At 38.0% G+C, this 22,528-nt stretch overlaps 1 protein-coding gene across 1 annotated transcript in view; it reads left to right on the forward strand.

Annotated features, from left to right (window-relative positions):
• LOC145993873 (S-formylglutathione hydrolase) overlaps nucleotides 1-22,047 on the forward strand; it is a 66,371-nt gene extending 44,324 nt beyond the window's left edge. Inside the window, exon 6 of the mRNA XM_083129739.1 lies at nucleotides 21,736-22,047. Within this exon, the coding sequence (XP_082985865.1) occupies nucleotides 21,736-21,918 (183 nt within the window). The 3' untranslated portion in view covers nucleotides 21,919-22,047. The remainder of the gene's footprint in view (nucleotides 1-21,735) is intronic.
• The last annotated feature ends 481 nt before the right edge of the window (nucleotides 22,048-22,528 follow it).

Below are 22,528 nucleotides of genomic sequence, written 5' to 3' on the forward strand. Positions count from 1 at the left end.
TATTTAGAAATTAATATAATTGTATAAATGCATCATCCATGAACTTTTTTTAAATTCATAGGGAAATGTGTAAATGAAGAATTTTACCAACTAGGATGACGTTTACAAACAATGAAGTCAGTGGCAGCTTGTAACCACACATTCGCAATTATCCCAAAAACGGCTCGTTTGTGGGCCCATGGATACTGAGACTTTTTTGCTTCTTTTATCGTGTACTTTCAACTGTGTCAGTTTGCGCTATTACTTATAATACACCCTGTATAAAATTTACTGATACCAATAATCAATATACTATCGATCCTATACAGGGTGTCGCAAAACTCTTTCAACAACACTTGGGAGCTGGTAGATATCATAAAAACAAGTAACTTTTCCCTATAAAGTTTACCTCGAAAGCGCTTAGTTTCTGTGCTATAAGCGCTTAAAGTCTATCCTGTACATATTCAACCCAACACAGCAAACGCTTTCTCTGACATAACTAGCAGGGGCACGTGGCAGGGTTGCCACTAGCGTTCCTCGTTAAGAGAGACGACTTAAAAACAACAACTTGGGAGTCTTGCTTGAGCAAAATCCAAAACATTAATGATACTTGCGATGTTGTAAGAAGGATTCACAGTATTTATAAACTGACCAAAACAAATAATGGGCAGACTGAAATTCAAGATTACTCATTTTAAAATATCTCCATAATTGATTGATTGATTTGGTTTATTTTAATTCGCTTTTCTGCCACCTTTGGCTAATCGCGAAGATGAGGATGATATGATGAAATAACAAATGACATCAATGTGTAGACCAGGATTTAAACCCAAGGCACGTGGCGCCGTAGCGAGCTGTGGTAACCACATCACCACGGAGTGTTTCGTATATCATGCAATATCAACAATTGTAAGGGACACGTGAGAGAGGGGAAATCTACGAACGAACAAATGTAAGCATGATGTGTTTGCTGCCTCGTTTCGAACACGCAGACTGTAATGTTATTACAATTTATTTATTAGAAATAAAGTGAACTAGCGCTATTGCAAATCGAGTTCGTTATAAAAAGCAGGCTGAAAATAAACAAAAATCTCCGGCAGATGAATATTCTTGAGCCATTTCGGTGACTGGGTACGTTTAGTGATCAACACATGATCCCTCTCTACCGAATGTTCCGGACACGAGTTTCGACCTGGACAAAAATGTCACTGAATCTTATGTCCTCGTATTTACTATTTGCCCGAAAGTGTAGGAAAATTACGTACAATGAGAATAATATAAATTCACACGAATTATTCCGGAAATTCATCTAGATGTCAGAATCTCCCTCGTTTGCTACAAATCGTTGTTTCCAGGGTGAACTAAAAGTTGACATTTTGGTGCCTTCCGAAAATATTACTCTTACATTTCAATGTTGATATCAAGTTGCTACAATGAATGATAAATATGTACAATTTATGACGTGTACTCAATGGTTTCCTTTTGATTATTTTTTTTTTCACGTTCCATGATAAGAATGCTAAGCAAAGACACAAAATGAGAAAACTAATTCGCACACATGAAAAGAGTGTAAATTACGAGGATGTCTCTTGATGTACCAATATCAAACGATATCGTGAAGTGCAGAACAAACTAGTACAGGCAGTAAGTATGCACCGAACTCAATGTAATTCCTTTCAGTGAAATATTAATTTCTTCCTACAACTTCTTTAATAGAGCATTCAAGATTAACCAGTTTGAGTGGAGAGAAAGAGAGAGAGAGAGAGGGGGGGAGGAGAGAAAGTTTTTAATTCGCATGTTCCTAGTATTGCAAATTATCGTTGGAATTTTCTTGATACCAATTTTTGAAATGCATAATTTTTCTTACATGCATATCAGTTGTCGGTAAAATTTGCCACTGTTTTCTAAAATAAGCTAGGGGTTTTGGGTTCGAATCCCGGATTGGGCATGTATGTTTGTGAATGTACATTCATGAATTTAATCATATCATCACTCATCACCATCTTTGTATATTAGCCAAAAGTGGCACAAACAGCTAAGTAAAATAAAGCAAATCAATCAAGCAACGAATCAATCAATCATTAAGTTAAAAGAGCATCACAATTATTTCCTTATGAGACAAACACGATTAGCAATAACGCTATTACAGATAGGAATAATTTTCAAATAAATTGTAATAACCCGGGTTCGAGTCCTGGTCGAGCGTGCATTTTTCACTGAAAATTTCTACATTACAGTCTGCGTGTTCGAAACGAGGCAGCAAACACATCATGCTTACATTTGTTCGTTCCTGGATTTCCCCTATATCACGTGTCCCTTGCAATTGTTGATATTGTATGATATACGAAACACTCTGTGGTGATGTGGTTAGCACAGCTCACTACGGCGCCAGGTGTCTCAGGTTTAAATCCTGGTCTAGACATTGATGTCATTTGTTATTTCATCATATCATCCTCATCTTCGCGATTAGCCAAAGGTGGCAGAAAAGCGAATTAAAATAAACCAAATCAATCAATCAATTATGGAGATATTTTAGAATGAGTAATCTTGAATTTCAGTCAGCCCATTATTTGTTTTGGTCAGTTTATAAATACTGTGAATCCTTCTTACAACATCGCAAGTATCATTAATGTTTTGGATTTTGCTCAAGCAAGACTCCCAAGTTGTTGTTTTTAAGTCGTCTCTCTTAACGAGGAACGCTAGTGGCAACCCTGCCACGCGCCCCTGCTAGTTATGTCAGAGAAAGCGTTTGCTGTGTTGGGTTGCATACGTACAGGATAGACTTTAAGCACTTATAGCACAGAAACTAAGCGCTTTCGAGGTAAACTTTATAGGGAAAAGTTACTTGTTTTTATGATATCTACCAGCTCCCAAGCGTTGTTGAAAGAGTTTTGCGACACCCTGTATATTGGCTATACAAATAAAATCAGCCTTTTTTAAAGAAAATGTTTATTCATGATAAATAGTCTTACATTTTAATCAGCCAAGTAATCTCCATTGGAAGTTATACACTTCTGCCATCTTTCAGGCAGCTGGCAATAGAACAACTGTGGTTTAGAGTCTATAAACTCAATTTTGTTTTCTTACCTGTGGTGCAAAAGCCCTTTAAGGGCCCGGGTCTACCTACCAACTGCCACCCTCCTCCCACCTGATCCTACTCCTCCCTCACCCAAGATCATCCAACCAGTTACGGGTTGACGTGTGGTCAGCACAATGAACCCCCAGTTGTTGTAGGTTTCCATGACCAGGTTACACTACTCATTCGTAGGTCCCCAATTTCCTCAACGATGGTGGGTAGCCACTGGTCCCATACATTGGCCAAAATCTCAGGAGAATAGTTGTTACACTTTCCCCAGGTGACGTGATAAACTCAACAATATTAATAAATACACCAAAGTGTAATAACTTTAGTTATTCATTTGAGTACATGTATTTATGTACTACTGCATATTTTATTCCCCAAACATGAAATCAACAATACTATTTTCCTAGTGGGAATCCATTAGGTGATGCTGCACCTAGTGGAAGAGGTCATAGTCTGAAAGGACCAGGTCTGGGAAATAACCCATATGAGGCAGAACCTCCCAACCCAATGACTACAGCATCTCCTTATTTCTTGTTTTGGCATGTGTGCTCTTCTGTCGAAGTCAGCCATAGGGAGTGGCAACTTGAGGCTCTTGCCCAATGCCCTGTACCTGATGAAATTATTTATTTATTTATTAGACCAATGATGCCACAGAACATTGTTCCATTGCGACATACACACTTAATTACTGACTCTCTAGCATTCTTAAACCCGAAGGTTTCTGGCTGCAGCAACACAAGCCTTACACCTGTTTCTATCTTGGGAAAGATCAATCCAATCTTTTGCATCCTTAGCGATTTCCTTTAGATCTATCAAAAAACTACCATGCGAGAGACCCATGTTTGATCCCCGCAGGGAAGAACCGGGAATTTTTCCACCTGTTCAAGCAGCTCTGGCACCCACCCACCCAGCATCATACAAAGTGAGTACCTGGAGGAAACTCCAGGGGGGGAAGGGGGCAAAGGTGGCCAGGAACATGGTGCTGGTCACATCATCCCTACCTTCAGCCATGATCAAGAATGTGTGGGCCCCTAACCCAACACCCCCTATATGCCTTTATGGCATGGTGCAGAGCACAGGGGAGCACTTTACTTTTACCATCTCAATGTTATCTCTCCCAGTTTTCGGTCTGGTTCTCATTTGAGGCACACAATATTGCAATGCAGATAACTAACCCTGTTGAGCCTATTTTGTTCTTTATAATTTTGTGTAGCATGCCCATCAAATTTAGAGTTGATTTTCATTGATTGATTTAGTGTATTTTACTTTGCTTTTTCTGCCACTTTTGGCTAATTGCGAAGATGAGAATGAGCGATAGTATAATGAAATTGTTGAAGGGACACTCACAATGAACACTCATGCCCAGGCCAGGATTCGATCCCATGACATCGTAGCATGCTGTGCTGACCACTCTGCCACCTCAAATTTTGTGTAAACCTTCCTTCCTTTTTTTTTTTCAATGTTAAACTGAGATAGAAGCTCAGAAGTTAATTTAGGGTACATTTTGTCTTCTTTGTATTTTAGATACCTCAAGAATTTTAACTGAATCATCTCTATTTCTCTATTTTTTGTCCAAGAGCTGCCATATTACCGATGCAGATTCTATGAGTGAGTGCACGAGGGAAACATACAAAGTTATTAATGTATTTACGCGTGTATAATGTGCACTTTTCTTTCCAAAATTTTTGCCCCCAAGAACTGGTGCAAATTATGTATGGAATAATTCGGACAGCCAAAATGAAAACATGCATGTTTTCACTATGTCACTGTGTATAACACATATATATCTACAAGTTGTCTTTCTTTACCAATAATAATTTAAAAAAAATAACTTTTAAAAGCAAAATAGCCGTTTCCTATGAGTTTTCACTTTGTATCTGAAAGTTTTGCGACATTCTGGCAGCATACGGGAGGTGAATCAAGCGGTATTTTTTTGCGAGAGAAATAACTTCCTCAGAAATCGTTTTTGCCTTATAAGCTGTCGCGAATAGATTCAAGGGACTCCTAGTAACTGGGTGTAACATGTACATATCAACATGCGTAAATACAAATTATGCACATGGGATTTTCAATGTTTGCAGGAAATCATCATAAACAATTGTGCGAAACCATGCATGTTTTCACTATGTCACTGTGTGTAACCGCATGTACGCATGTATAATGTGAACTCTTATTTTTTGATGGGGAAAAGCAACAAACAATTATATCTTAAATATAATGCACAGTACAATTCAAGTTCAAGAAATGGCTTTCTTAGTTGTAGGTCATAAAACTGTTGCGGTGTGTAAGGGGTGACCTTCCACGTAGTACAACCAATTGTCAACCTCACTTGCACATAGTATACCCTGGACGAGGCTCTGGCGACTGGCGCTGTGGTCAGTATAATTCTGTGTGTTGTCCTGTGTTTTGTGTGCTAAGTGCCCCTTTACAGCCTCAGCTTTTAACCAAAGTCAGAAAATTTTAAGATTTTAGTTGTACGGCATTACAGTTATGCCACTTCAGTTATGGTAAGGGGCTGGACTCTGTATAGTGTAACGGTTGCAAAATAGTGCTGATGAACCTAAAATTTTAAATTCAAATTCAAATAAAACTGTTGCTTTGTAGATCAAGAGCAACTGATATCATACCTATTCAATACCTGGTGCTATGTGATCCATTCCAAAGCTTTTTAGTAGAAGAAAGCAAGATCAAAATTATGTTATAGATTTTCAGTACTCAGGAAGTTGTTTTCTATTATTGATTGCCAACAAATACTGCTGATACACACCACGTCAGATGGGAAGTGCATGGTCGAATTCCGCCAGAATGGTGCAGCGCTGCTTTTCTTGGTGTCGCAAAACATTCCATTACAGAGTGAAAATTCATGGAAAATGGCCATTTTACTTTTTTGTAAATTATTATTACTAAAAAAATCCAACCTAGTAATTTGTATTTGCACCTGTTATGTATGTGCTATACACAGTGACATAGTGAAAACAAAACATGTGTGTTTTTAATGTAGCTGTCCGGATTATTCTGTGCATAGTACACACCACAGTTTTTGGGGGCAAAAATTTTGGAAAAAGTTGAGCATTATACATGAGTAAATACTGTACTTCTCAGATCTTGCTCACACCTTCTTATGAACCCAAATATTTTATACACTTGGTAAACAGTATGCTGGATATCATAGATTAGCATCATGAGACACCAAGATCTGTGAATTTAGTGACCCTTGTTATTTGTTTTCATCCTATTTTATACAGGAAATTTATTACAGTTTGTGCATGACACTTATCAAGATTAAATGCAAGTCTATTATTTTCACTCCATTGTAGTACGCTATTTGCATCTGCTTGCAAGTCGAGGGTATCGTTGTCAGAGCAAATTGTTCTAAATATTTTTATTGTACATCGATGTATAGTAGGCAATTATTTTCGGGAGGTCATTAATAAAAAGTAAGAAAAGAGTGATCCCAACTTGGAGCGTCGCGGCACTCCAAAAGTCAGGATATTCCTGAGATACGTATCCTCTATAATTTGCAATTTTTTTTTCAGTCCAGTATGTTACATTTTAGTAGCATAATTATGTTTTTGGAAACATTAAAATGTGATACCTTCTGAAGTAAAATATCATGATTTACCGAATCGAACTCCTTGGTCAGGTCAGCATAGAATAGATCTACCGGTTTTCTTTGGTCTAATTCATAAGCTACAAAATTTGTAAATTCGGCAAGATTTGTGGTTATTGACCTCCGTGATATAAAACCATGCTTCATGGGAAATGTAGCTGGCTGTACGCTAGCCATTGTCCTCTCACATAGTATTTGTTCAAATACTTTACAAAAAGCCGGTAAAAGTGACACAGTGATTTTCCGTTTTTATGGGAAGGTTTCATGCTAAATGTTATTGAAAATTTTGCTCAATGGTTTTATTAGCTGTTCAGCTCATTCCTTGACCACATGGGGAGAAATGTTGTTACATATATGTATTATATTTCCTTTTTTCACATACAACTGTGTATGTGTTCCTGTTTCTCTTTGTTGCTCACTTTTGACAATAGCACAGTACTTTTGGGAAATGGTAACAAGCATTTTAAACACTCCTGTTACTCCCTTTTTCCCCTGGGGATACTGGACAGTTCTAGTGTCATGTCATATGTGACTTCCATCTTCACTCCTGAGCCTGTGTGTTTTGGGATGGCACACTAAGGAAGATCACTGAACATCGTTTCACTTGCCCCATTTTGTACTCAGTTTGGCTGACTTGGAGGTGAACATCCATGTTTGGTTTCGGCCGTACCTTTGCTGTTATGATCATTTCTAACCTTTGCCCTATTCCAACATGGTGGTAGTGGGGATTCCTAATCATTTTATTATTACTTTTGGACTCTGAGGTATGTTCTTTGGCATACCCAGAAATATGATCGAACATAAAATGAAATTGTAGATTAGGAATTATTCCGGATACATGATGTACGTATCATGACATTGAAAATCATGAAAATACACTAAAAAGAAGTACAAGCCACTTACAGTGTTTACAAAACCAGGTTTGCTTTATCAGACAGAAAAGAACTCCATCCACAATTTTGATTTGTAATTGTCCCTGAGTGTGTATCATTTATTGACATCACCTTCTACCTGTGTGACTTACCCTCGAAAATGTTAACTTTGCCTTGGCCACCATCACCCCCCCTACAAGAGTAGTGTTGGCTAGTTTCCCCTAGTTGGATCGTATGGCATGATGGCATCTAAGTCGTCCCATTGTCTGGGTGACTGGCGTATGTTGGTCTCTGGCTGAGACTGGGCAAACCACTTTACCCGATCTAATGCCTCGAGAACCACATCCGTGCCTCTTGGGCTGAGGTGGACCAGGCCAGGCCTTTCATGACTGCCATACCCTATGATCCCCTCGAATCACATGTTAAGGTCCTGACCCTTGTGAGTAAACATGAAATAAATATCGAGCACTCTTACATCACCATTATTCTCGAGTGAGGTTATTTTACCAATAAGAGAATCATACCTTGCCCAAAACTTAGCTTTGTTTTCTTTAGCTAGCCTGGGAATTGGTGGAGGTGTCACAATGATTATTTTCTTGGCACCCGTCCTCTTCAGAACCTCCACAATGCAATGGTTACGCAGCACTTGGTTGCGATCATCAATAGTATTTTGTCATGCACACATTTAGCACAACGGAGTTCACCGAGCAGCTGGCTGGAGGATTGACCCGATTTGCATAACCCTACATGGTATCTACCATCGTAGTCCTTTTGGATTTGGTAACCAAATTTGTTTTGGGCTAGCCTTGACAACATGGAATCTCCAATGGCTTGATGAGCCTTGGTGACTGGTTGATGATGACATTTATTTGAGCATGGCAGGTTTGTTCTAAGTTCGGCATCACCTTTCCCCACTTCAGGATGTTCCTGACCTAGTGTTCTCTGGATATCAGCGGGTGTCCCGTGGGAGACCTGTTAGCCTACAGACAAACTTAGAGCCTATTCTATACCGGTAGGTCAGAGGGGCATCACAGTCTTGCAGCACACAAGAAATGATGACTAGATCGGTCACAGTGAAATGACACGTTTATTTCTAATAGACATATATTGTGGCATGGCTACAGCCAAACATGAACATCCTACTTTAGTACACAGAAAAAAATGGATATATACAACATGACAACATGAGTATTTACAGATCAGTCGAGGATTATTACATTATTGCACGTTGGGGCTATACACTTACATACACTCCACCACACATCCCTTTCTTTGGCTCGCTGGAGATGCAACAAAAAGAGGGGGGTATCTTGTATCACATGCACATGTGGGTTCTCTGCAGCTGGATCCCATGGAATGGTATCTAGTGTTGGCCAAATTAGTGGTTCCCTTGGGTGCATGCCTGGTGTAGCTCTGGATCTGAATGCCACAGTCCAAACAGCTATGACATGTGCCCTGGCTCACCAGATTCGGGGTATAACACACAATTTTCCACAAAAAACATTGTAGGTCACCATATTGTCCTTTTTGTGATATGGCCTTGCACCTGCAAAACTCTAGTGGTCCAACTTGCCTCTGTTAGGCATCACGCGGACATTTCGGCAACTTTAACTTGTGCCAATCCTTTGTTCCTGACCCACATGGCCATTCACACACTTGTTTTACTTCCAGCACTACACGGCCTTCTCTAAAGCCGGTAAGAAAGTTCACAGGATAATAAAGAACTTAGCTACTTTCTCTGTGACGTCTCAGCTGTGGCAGCCCCTGATTGGCTAGCTGAGGTCACGTGGCTGTAGATAGTCTGTGGAAGAAGTTCCAAGTCTACACCAGATGGCAGACTTGCATGGGTGGTTGTGAACAGTACCTAGATGTAGGCTTGTAAACATTGGTATTTTCTTGCATATTTTATGCTAAATAAGTTGACTTTTGAGGCTTTGGACATTGTTTTGCAAATGCGCAAATGTTAACTTTGAAATTTTACATAAAATAAGGGATTTGGCTGATTTGGATTTGGAGCACATCAAGGCCCGTGGACATTGTTTGCCGCTTGCCTCAGAAGGTCTGTTCATAAGGCCCTTTTTGGCAAGTTGAGGCGGTTGTAAAACTGTGACGTCATACCAATGAAAGATCGCTGGGGAAAGTTTGGTATCTGTTAGTTGTAGCAAGGGAAATGTGTTTCTGTGTTCTTTCCTTGCTCTTGTATTCGTGTATTTCCAGTTATTTTTTTTATTGAAAATCATATTATAGTGTCAGAGTGATGATAATATGTCCCTGTGCTGTAAGCGCATGTCCGCACTATCTTAAGAAAACAAAAAATACTAATATTTTTTTTTCCATATATTTCCGTCCGATGAAAAGTTCAGAAAAATTGATAGAGCAAAGGCTATCGAAAAGAAATTTCAGGTTGCTAATACTTTTTACCGGAATGTTAGGAACGTGGTTTACAATCCGAATTGTTAGGACTTAACACCAAAGAAGTGGCTGAAGAAGGGTGCCATTCTTACAAATAATTACTGAATTACGAGCAACTTGTAATCAGAAACTCATATTGTAACAACGAGCAACTTTATTCGTAAAACCTCTTATAGCTATTAACATTCTGTAACTTCATTATTTTATTTTATTTCACTTTATGTTTCTTTGCTATTATGATTATTAATATAATTACTTCATTCATTGTTCTATCTGACTCAAAGTCATGCATGCATGAACTAAAGATGAAATAATAATACCCCGTGGCACAACAGCCCTGGAAGGGCCTTGGCCTATCTCCCGACTGCGAGTCTCCCTCCCACAATCCTACCTAGAGGTGTGGAGTTCTTCAACCAGTAATAGGGTGATGTGGGGTGAGCATGTCAAACCCATCCGTTATAGGAGATTTCCAAGACCGGGTTACGCTACTCACTCGTAGCTCTCCAATTTCCTCACAATGCCAGGTTGCCACCGGTCCTATACACAGACCGAGAACCAAGACTGAACCCAGGCAGACTCGAACCCATGCATCCCACAGTTGGAGTGCAAAGCAACGCAAAAATTAGGGTGGATCTCCTCTCCACGTATCCTCCTAATCGCCACCACTGTTTGTAAAGCAAGAACATTTTTCCGAATTCGATATCTGAACGGCAGGACTCAAACAATAAAAAGGAGAACACCATAAAGCAAACACAATGGCTCCAGAGCTGCTCTTTTTACAGTTTTTCTGGCATTAACCATGGGAAAATTATGCTTTTGCTTACTTAAATTTTTTCTATGCACAAATACATTCATGTATTTTATGTAAGTTATGTCGCCATGCTCTTCAATATGCGTTTCTTCCCTTAAAAACAAGTGTGTTGTGTGCTTTACAATCCTGGAAATAGCCGACGCTCTGAGAAGTTTCAACGTGATGACGTCAAAGAAACCCTGTCGGGGTTGTAAACATAGGGGCTGAAAAAAGCCATGCTATGACCAGACCTTCAAGAGTGGGGAAAAGTAGCAGTCGACGGACCTTGGGAACACATGGTTTTCCTGGATCCAACAGATGGCCATTGTTTGTCCAAAAATGGGTTATTTTTACTGAATAAAGAATTCCTACCCAGACTATGAGTCAGGCCCATGCCCAGGATTTTTTGAGGGGGTAGGGGGCCAGATCCAATAGGCAAATTTTAAATAAATTTTCTCTCATATTATACAATGTATATATGTGCGTGTGTGGAGAGGGTGGGTAGAGAAATTTGCTAATTTTGTTACAAAATGTTGAAGAACAGCATTTTCTAACCTATATGTATGCAACCATGTGACAAATATTTACAGTTGACACTGACATTTGTTTCTGTCAGAGAGCGAAAAAAAAATGTATGATAGGTAGGGGCATGCATATTTCGTTTTTGACGAAAAAACGAAATTTGAAAAAACACATTGTAGTGTTAATTTTTCATGTTTTTGAAAGGTGTGAGGTGCATTTTGTGACCATATTTTGTCACGAAATAATGCGAAATGAACTGCAAAAAGCGAAATTAACTCTTAAACACGAAATTTACCGTTTATATACCGACGCGACACCTTCAGAGGTCTGAATTATCCTGAGAGTTATGCAATTCCCGGAAAATTGATTAATTCTGCTGTTAATATTGGAGAAGCAAAAATGGACCCCTTTACACAGAAATAAACTTAAAACTCTGTTAACTACATAAATGTGCTATTAGAAGTGAAATGTTAATTCTGTGGAATAAGTGTAGTTTTTAAATCAAATTTAGGATTATTTTCACAATTTTAAAACCAATATGTCTTTTTATATACCACTTTTCATCCATTTTTTCACCTCTATAACACCGATATTTTATTTTATTTACCGCTTTTGAACCCGAAATTGACTCAGTTTTTGTACCGAAATTTTGCCTTTTTATTTACCAAAAATATGTGCCTCTAATGATAGGGGTAGATTACATGTGTGCACAATGCAAACAATTCAAATAGCCTACGAAATGCAAGATATGTACGTATGTGGGGTTTATAGATGAGGGTTCACACCCACTTTGAAAGTCCCTGATTTTTTCAGGTATTTTACATAACTGTGTAATGCTTTCACATGCTAAAAAATAAGAGTTACACTTCAAGTTTGTGAGTTAATCGAATGAATCACGTTTGTTGAACATTTTTGTAAATAAATGAAAGAACCATTTATAAGCAATATTACCCAAAAAGGAAGATTGTTGGGAAGATAGAACGAAATGTGTTACAAATTCTGCCAAGCAAAAATCATTTAATTCCTCTGACTTTTCCAGGTTTTGAAAGCTTTTTTAAAAAATAATTTGTTTCCAATGACCTCAGTCCTACCCTTGTTTTCCTGACTCCTCCAGTTGTCCAGGACTTTGAAGTCAGTGCGAACCCTGTAAATAAATTATTTGAAGGGAATGGCTAAGTGACTTCACCCTGGCAGTGTGTCTGCTGGTGTAATATTGTTTCTATGGTGTATTTTCACTTTTAGAATCTTATTTGATAGTAAAAATAATTGCCAGTGGCAACCAAGAAGCTCTTAAATGGGGATGCATACATGTGGGATAGAAAATGCCATTATCAACGGCTCGTAGCATTGAATTTTTTGGCCTTGATGTCCTCTGCACACTGTGAAAGTTGTCTGTTGTACGGTCACACCACTGTGTATTTATGTTCAAGACAATTAAAAGTAGAAAACAAGAAAAGTTGCAGTATAACAAATTCTGATTGACAGAATTTCGTAAGTAATAATGTACTTAATTTCTTGAGTGTTTTGGACAAATAACAATATATGTTAAAAGTACTTCAGGCAATTTTTTGCCCCAAAAATCTAGCAACGATTCTGCTGTGAAGTGGATTCCCCTATTTACATGATATTAATTAACCCTAAGCCATTGAGTGACAGAATGGACATCAGTTGCAGAAAAATCCTGATGACTGAGAAAGAAATTAAAGGTTTTTTTTATCCTTCTGCTCAGTGGTGGCGAAAAGGGATCACAAACCTTGTGGTGCGGGTGGAGAGCTAAATGTCCCTTATATGGTTGGTTTTGTATTGCAGTCATTGAGGAACCTTTCTTCCATAATGTAAAGAGTATAGAAAATTCCCCTCCATTCTAATTATGTGAAACATTTGTGACAGAGCCGAGGCGAAAAGGTTGGGACATGGATTAAAAGAAATGAACTGTTCCGACTAAATCGGAACATCTAATAGCCTTGCGGCAATGGTTATAGAACTGAAATAGCCCAATATTGCAGACTTCTAGAGCCTGCCTCTGTCCAGAAACAACCTATTCATTTGTGCAAGGACAAAATCGAAATTCATGCAAAATTTGAGAAACCATCAACGTAGTTGTTGTAGGTTTTTATACGTTGAAATTAAAAATTTTCATGGCTCGAGGGGGGGCATGCATTTATCAACAGAAAGAATCAGATGATAATTCACCAGCTATACACTTGATCAAATCATCAAACAATAGAGCCCTAACAGAAATTCCAGACACCGTGACACTATTGAAATAATGCAATATGCTAACAAAACCAACCCCAAAATCTCCAACATATAGGGGAACCTGTTCTAAAATGACATACTCAGATAAAATGACATACCTTGAGTTTCTCGTTACTGCCGCAAGGGGCAGTACTTTTCAGTCTCTGATTGTGTACTGTAGTAGACAACAAAGAACCTGTGTGAGTGGCGGTGCCATTGTGTAAAGCATTTCGGAACAGGAGCGTAATCCTTAAACACGGAGTTGTAAAAGTTTGAGGTGATCATTGTTTGATGTCAGATTTCTACAATTACAATAAGCGGGCCAACATTTGTATAAATAAGGTAAGGAATTAGTTATATTGTGCATATTATAAACCCGTTGTAAAATGTTGCAAGTATTCATAAACGCGAGCATTTACACTCCTGTTTCAGGTTATGAAAGAGGGTAAAATGACATACCCTTAACTAGGATAAAATGACATAGCATGTCATTTTACCAGAGTAAATACTTTTGTGGACCTACACATTTAATAGGAATTATATTATTGCCAAGGCATATAATATGTAAGTGTTGAAAGTTGTTCAATGTGTAAATAATACCAGTAATGGCTAAAGTTAATTAAATAAATCACTATTGCAACTGAATTATTGTAGATATTATGTAAAGCAGACTGAAAATGTTTTCTTTTATTATTATTTTAGGCTACAGAAATAATGGTTGGAGAGTACGTAAGAAAAACTGACAGACAGTCATGGTATAAGGACACTGTGCAACGTGCTATAAATGCAATAAACAATGGAGAAATGGGTTGGCAACGTGCATCCCAGACGTTCTGCGTTCTCCAGGTTACGCTGCGGATGAGAGTGCAGGGGAAAAACAAGCAGGTGGTTGGAGTAGATAAAGGATTGGGTCGTTACCAAACAACTTTTCCGCCGGTGGGAAGGTGGGATCCAGCCAGGAATTGATACACCTGAAACTGCGGCCGAATCATCTTCATTTCCAGCTTTGACTACTGTAACCGAAATTGCACAATCTTTTCCTCCGCCGTCTGCAATGCCATCACCTTGTGGTACCACATCTGTAACTGCAACTTCATCACCCTCATTGCTCAGACCAATCGACATAACACCGCTACCCTCTACATCCCAGGCCAGGTCCTCCAGAAAAAGGAAGCGTGAGGCACCACAAGTCTTAACAGGCAGCCCTTATCTCGCCGAAGTGAAGACAAAAGTTACAGAGAAGGAACTATTAGAGTCAAGACGGACAGCCCGACAAGCCAAGATTAAACTTCAGTTTGATGATAATGACGATGATGATTCTGAGCTACATGATAGTGATGATGATGCGTCTATTGCAACGACTTATTCAGTCATTCGAAACCTAAGGAAACATGGCTGAAGTGCATACAAAGTTCAATGTGGGTGCACAATGAGTGTGCTAGTGTACCAAAGACATTTACTTGCGATTTATGCAAGTAAAAAGTTTCAATTACGTGTTATATGAAAGGGTATGTAACATTCAATTATGTGTTATAAATGGGTATGTCATTTTATCTAAGTACCTCAGGTAAAATAACGCACTGTTGTATTTTTCAAAAAACATTTGTAAAGAGCATATAACATAACATATACTATTTTTAACTGTACCATATAAAAGGTAATGCTTTGAGTTCTTAATATGTAAAAAATAAACAAAGAGTTGCAATTAATACACTTGCTACAGCATTTTTTCCTTACCGTATGTCATTTTAGGACAGGTTCCCCTACTAATTTTTCATCAATAAAAGACAATGTACTTGTTAATGAAATGAAGTCATGGCTCATAGCAAAGATATTACATGCTGCAACAGAAGATATTGCTAGTGATGAAGACATTAATAGTGTCAGTCGTATTTTGCAAGCTTTTGCAAGCTTTTGCAAACTTGGGATTGGATGCAACACCATCTAATGGTATTTTTGATGCGTTAGAACGTTTTGTTTGTAAACTTTACATGCCAAACTCTGCAAAATCGGATGTTGGAGCTGTCCAGTTTACCTTGTTTCAAAGAAAATTGCCGAATGAGAGAAAATGCCACCAACACAGTCAGCACTTCGCTGTGCTATATTGAGAGCACATTATCAAGCCATGGTATGGCGAAATGATGTTGTTGCGAATCCGAAGATTCCACAGCCAGATGCTGGTTATGGATGGGAAAGACAAAACTGTATATTTGTACCCCAGATGACCACGATGCAACCTGCCCCACAGGCCATTCTTGAGCTAGTGAAATGTTCATGCAAAAAGAGTAGATTTTCAACACTTGTATGTAAATGCAGACGTCATGCCTTTCCCTGCACTGACGTGTGAATATGTGGACCCGACAATGATGTAAATAACTGTTTTGACCGGAATGGGGATAATAGTTCATATGAAGACAGTGAAACTGATTAATAAGTGTAATTATTATTTTACATTATTTTTATTTGGACGACCTCCTGTTTTCAAACACTTTGTAGTAATGATCTTCTGAAACAGATTATTATAATATTTAATTAATTTCATTGTGTTTTCGGTAACAAACAAATACATCAATATGATGCCATGGAGTTTTTCTGTCCTTGTATCTAAAATTTATGATGATGGGGTACTTAAATAAAATAAAATAATGAAAGCTACACATTGAATATTTTGTTTCATTCCAAAATATTTTTTATACTCTGCGACACAAAGTAACCCTTCAACGGAAACCAGAAGAGCTGTATTAAGCAATCCGTAAGAGGCTAACAGGTTCATTTATATTATTCGCAATATTTTAGTAATTGTAGAAACTGCATCAAGAAGTATTTAAAGCTTTGAAAATTTGTTGAAGTAGTATAAATGATGAAGATATTGCTGTTTCGGTGAAACAAGTTGTCGGCCATTTTGAATCCCCCCTCCCAGCCCCCTGCACAATTTTTCGGACTGGCAACATCCATATTCGATTTCCTTGTGCCAATACCTTTCAGAAAAGCTAACTCCCATTATTGTACCACAAAAATCCCACGGAAGGCAAGTATATTACCATTTGCCTCCCCACTATAAACCTGTTCATTGTAACCCTAACTACTATCCATAAGCCCTTGGTTTGCGTGCTTGTAAAACTGTAAACTGTGGGAGGGAAAAATCAAATATACCTAATTGGAAAGCTACAAGTGTCTGCTTTCAGACAAAAGCAAGACAAAGTGATTTTAACTTTGTTTTCTATTCAGACAAAAATGTTTGTAAAAGTAGTTTTTTCATGTAATTTTTACATTAGTTGAATTCAATTGTGTGTAGCTTCATGTAAAACAGTCGTAGAAATATGATTTTTTTTTGTGATTGAAGCTTGTTTATGTGGAAATATTTCAGCCAAATATAATGGTACTATCAGCTGTGGAACAGCCACAATTAATAATTAAATTAATTATGATGTTGCAATCTTGGAAATGGCCAGTGCAATTGTCATGAAATGCATATCAAAATGATGGCCGTGGAATAAAAACCAAATTTCCATATCTCATTCTTTCACACTGTGCGAATTGAAAACAAGAGAGAGAATTGTTTTTCTTGGCAACCTTGGCAACCAGTTCCCGCGCAATTCACATCGTTGCTAAGAACGCATGTAGAGCAAGTGATCTTTGTTGCCAAGCATTTCCGCTTGCCCTTTAAATTCTGCATCCAACCAGCTTTGACACTGGAAATGAGCCGAAATAATGTGTTGAGCAAAGGAAAGCATTGTAGAGATGTCGAAAGTTTATTTTGTTACTTCTGTGTTTACATTCCTGCCATGAATATTGCTTGAACACCCAGATAGCCATAATAAATCTTACGTGCATTCTGTCCAGGCAGTCGGTCTCTCACAAGTTCGCGTGTTTGTTCGTACACACAGTATTGAGTGATGGCGGTTCTGTAAAGTGATTTTTTTGTTACATGATAATGGCAAGATGGTAATATCATAGTGGTGCAAAAGAAATGATTGTCAATGCCAAGAGAAATTTCTACCAGGAGAAATGAATTGGCACATTTCGCGACATAAACCAAGGTGTCAAGTGCACGGCGGAGTGTTTGGGTATTACGTCAGCACAGTGAAAAAGGTATGTAAAGAAAAAGGGAACAACAAAACTTTGCATCAACCCAATATTTTATTGGACAAGTTTTTGCAAAATGTGAGAAGAAAGATACATGACACTTATTTTAATTATCCAGTTCAACAGAATCCATTATGAACAGCATTTTATACTTTTACCTTTCACTCATTATATTTATTGAAAATTTATTAGTTTTTAGTCCTTCTGTATCTCTAAAACAACCCACAGCTCTTGCTTATTACAACAGTTGCAGCTGTGTAACAGACCAAAATATAAAAGCAATATTTCAGGTGGAATGTATAGCAACACGTTAAATGCTGATACCACCAACACTACTGGATACAAAGCTTAAGTGAATTTTACATGCATTTTTGCTCAAAATATATTTTAAAATGTTAGTTGGCATGAAGGCTTCAAATGCGCAATTTTTTAAATATAATTTTTAATGCGTTGCTATCGCTAGTACTCACCTCGCTCTGTTTCCTTTGCTTATGAAATCGCTGTACACAGCAGTTGCGTTATTATTGTATACAGAGAAGACTGGATCTCTCACCGAACATCGTTGCACTCAATATATATGTTTAAATGTGCGACATAAAATAATACTGGGAATATGACGTTCATATAAAGCTGAGTGGTGGTGTTTTCTCACTCTTTAAGTTCACTTTAATGCACAGTAAGGCTAATCGGGACTGGACTTACAGTTTAAAGTGGGATCCGAACCACTATATACCTGCACCGGGTATCGAAGGAGATGACGTTCGTATGAAGTTAATAGCTAGAAAAAATCCCCCCCCACCAACAAAACAAAAAACTGCTGTACATCAGTACTCCATTTGCAATATGAGAAATATTTCATTCATAATTTTATGCTCGACAATACTTTTGATGGGCTCGACGGAATGCACTTGCGCGATTCTCGCTGTAAAGTTCAGTGAAACGGCAATGCTGTGAAAGTCGCCTGCAGCCCACGGAGTCTGAGATTGGCCACACCCTGCCATACGGCATGCACCCGTTAACCATATAAGGAGTGCGAAAGAATAATTAATATCTGGAACCATATTTGAGATACACATGCCAAACTTCTGGAATTTGATCATATGCGTTATATCAACAGTTTTTTGCAATTTCATTGAATTTGTAATTATCCATTTCAAGTTTGCGCATTTCCCTGAAATGCCCAATTTTGAAGCATCTAGTAAAAATATGCATTTAATTTTTGCTACAGAGGTGCAAAAATAATCAAACTTGAAGTACACAAAATCTTAAAATTATATGTAGAGTAGTCACAAGAAAAGCTTTCCACAAAATTTGCGAGGACTTTCACCAACATTCAGGTCAACTCGGTATCTCCGTCCTTCGTCCGAACGAAGGTTGACGCGTAGATGGATGTTTGCAAGGCGACAGCCGATCTAGGAGTCTTGACCGACTGAATGTTAATACACAAATTGAAAACTATAAGAGTACTTTATTACAATTATGAATAAGGGTAATAATTTTAATAATAATACTTACATAATGTGTTCCTAGTCTGCATCTTCTTAAAGTGGATGAATCCAACTCATTTCATCTTCACTGCCATCATAATCCATGGTGCTATCATTATCGCTATCAGTGTCGCTGTCATCTCCCAGGTTGACAATCCGTTCGGATGCTTCATCCAATATGTGATCACTCTCAATGTACTTGTTTTCAATGTTGTTTACATGGCTACAGCGAGCTGCCCAATCCTCTGCTCCAATTGACTATCTTTTCCATGAGCAACGTTCTTGCATCATCGAGGTTGAAAGTGACATTCTTTTGAGCTACATAATTTTTATTTTCAGCCCAAATCATTTCCACTGGGTTTAAGTCCGGATGATAAGGAGGGAGGTGGAGGACAGTGTGGCCATAGATGACTAGCAGTCTGTCAATTTGATATGTCTTTTATGAGCATTTGTGGGTTTTAACCAAGGCGTACAACTCAGGTTTTAACATCTCATCAGAATATGGAATTCCCTTCTCTGTCAACCAGTCCTGCATAACTGTCTTACGAGAGGATGACGTAGGTGCACGCTCACATTGCACATTATGGTACGAAGAATTATCCATTACGATTACAGAACTGGGCAGCAAATTAGGAATTAATTTCTCTGTCAACCATCTTTCATACTTTTTGTAGTTCATCTTGTCGTTATAACCTCCAGTTTTTTGGTGGGATTTGAAAATTAACAAGGCATTTGGCATGAAACCTGCTTGAGAACCTGCATGCAGATATGTTTTTGTCAGTGTAAACAATAGACCTGCCTTCTTTTCGGTACCGTTTTATGCTCCTTATGTATTGCATTCGCAAAAACCTTATGTCATTCTTCTCCATTAATATTCTGCGCATGTCTTTTTTTTTTTTTCATCGAAATCCCAAGCCTCGAACTATATTGCTTAGTGTAGTTACACCACCTTGAAACTGTATATCTTCAAACAACTTCCTACAAATATTTTCCAGCGTTGGTCTCTCGGCATTGGTTGTATGAAAATTGTGAATTGTTTGCCTTAGCACACACTTATCAAAATCATCCAATTCACACTTTTTGACACATTTTGGTCTTCTTTTCCCCGGCGTTGTAAACAATTCAACTTCCCCACTTTCAACCGTTCTCGCTTGTTGAAGAACACTCTGCACCAACCTTTCGGACACACCCATTGCTTTCGCCACTTTCACTTGAATTTCTTTTACATTGCGAGGAGCACCTGTTTCATTTCTCATGAATTTGTAGACGTTATAAATAACTTCCCTTGTTTCAATATGTAATGTTTTGGCACTTCCTAATTTAGACTTATGTGGGGCCATTGTTACACTCTGCAGCACATACACAGTCACGTAGAGCTGATATTTTAATATTTTAACACAGAATGCCACGAGCCACCACGATTCCACAATAACACTAACTCGCTCTTGCTGTGCGTGCACCGCGGGACGATACATACCGCCCGAGCCAATGTTGAAGACTGTGCCCTGCAACGAGCGTATTATCAAGCAGAGCAGCCCCGTGATAAGCATTGGGTCACACAGGCGAAATTGTGTTCTCTGCGCATCAGTGATTGTGGCAAGCTTTTCGTGTGACTACTCTACAGTCGATTATGAACTGTATGGTGTTAAGTTCCCTGTTCGTGAAAATTGGAAGAAAAACTACACTTTTAAGGGATTTTTTTTATTATAGTAAGATACCAAAGTTAAAAATAATTTTCAGATAATGCTTATTAAAAAGTAGATACTTGAAGCTTTTCAATGAGGTATATTTGAATTTTTTCCTCCCACGGAGTACAATTTCACAAGCGCGTAAACTGAGGGCTCAATATTTCTGTCATGGATAGTAGGGGTGTGTGTCAATCCATTATGAACAGCATTTTATATATATGCATGTGTGTATGGTATTGGTTGGAGTATACTGAAAGGGTATAAGCTTACAGCTTTACTTAAGTTTTCCAAGGGGACTGTTACCACTGAAGAATCTCTGCTGTCGTCTATGGTGAGGTTAACAATGTGAATAACAGTCTGGTCTCAAAAACTTTGTGCAGGACTTTAAAAAGTCAAATTATTATCAAAAAGTGGGAGGATCCATGTTCTGCACAGTGCTCACCCGCAGGTCAAATGGAGGGAGGATAGTAGTGTGATGGAGGGAAGAACAACAACAACAAAAAAAAAAAAAAAAGAGGGGAATAGGCCACACGTGTGCCACATCCTATGTTTGTGAATAATCTTTTGTGCCTACGGAGGTTGATTTATCACTTTTGAAGAGTCAGCGGAACCCAAGGGTTTCCAGTCTTTTTTTACTACCATGTTCTGGAGCTGTTAGACAGCAACCAACATTTTACCTTACTGGCAAAATGCTAGAAAATAAACAATGTTTTTACTACAGAAAAATAACCTGCATATTTGGAAATTTTCTTGAAGATAGCCAGATACACGAATTACACCTTTATGTTCATAAAAACTAATAACAAAATTGCAAGTTATTTTTAAATCTATTATACCAGTAAAATTATCGTCAATTTTCCTTATGTATTGATGAGGTGTGATTAGTCTTGGGAAAGCAACATTATTGTATGATATTAATAAAATAAGTTTATGATTAGAATACATACCCATTATTATTAATTATAGGGAAAAGAAGATCAGTTCCTGAAGGATCATCAACTCCTCCCTGATGACTTTGTGGATGCTTGTCGGGATGCAAAAATGGGCCTCGTACTGCAGATGCAGGAAGGGTACGACCACAGCTACTTCTTCATTGCATCTTTCATAGGAAAGCACATCGAACATCATATGAGGTATCTCAAAGCATAAGCAGTGCCATAAACAAGGCTGATTGTGAAGAAATCTATTTTTGTACCCACTTCCATGGAGAATGGTCAGGTGAAATGTTAGAATTGTAACCTCTGCAACATCCGAATCCAGTAATAAAATTTAAATGCAAATATGTAGGTATTTGTTTTTTCTTGCTAGTTCTGAATTTACCCATTGATTGCCATGTAGTATTTCTTCTCGATTCCTGCAAGATATTATCACCATTTGTGATAATAATAATAATTATAGTGTAATTACTAAATATTTTGAGTTACAACTATACTCAGCAACTATTGATGAGCATCAAATTAACTATAAATGTGTTTTAAATGTAACACAGTCAATCCCACACAGTAATAACAGTAGAAGTGAAAAATCGGTGAAACCAGAGCTGACTCCGTAGCTGACTTGTTATGCCCAACACCTGGGTTCATGTCCTCCATTTTTGGCTTAAATTTCTGTGAAGTAACAATAAATTTTCAGTATCAGTTTTGAAACTTTAGTGTGTTCCGAAGTTTCAGATTAACCATATTTAATATTAGGGTTCTGTAACTTCATGACAGGCTAATAATTTATAAACTGATCACTCTCTCAATATCATCCCATGGTA

The sequence above is a fragment of the Lepisma saccharinum genome, chromosome 10 (assembly GCF_977018435.1).
Source record: "Lepisma saccharinum chromosome 10, izLepSacc3.1, whole genome shotgun sequence".
Lineage (NCBI taxonomy): Eukaryota > Metazoa > Arthropoda > Insecta > Zygentoma > Lepismatidae > Lepisma > Lepisma saccharinum.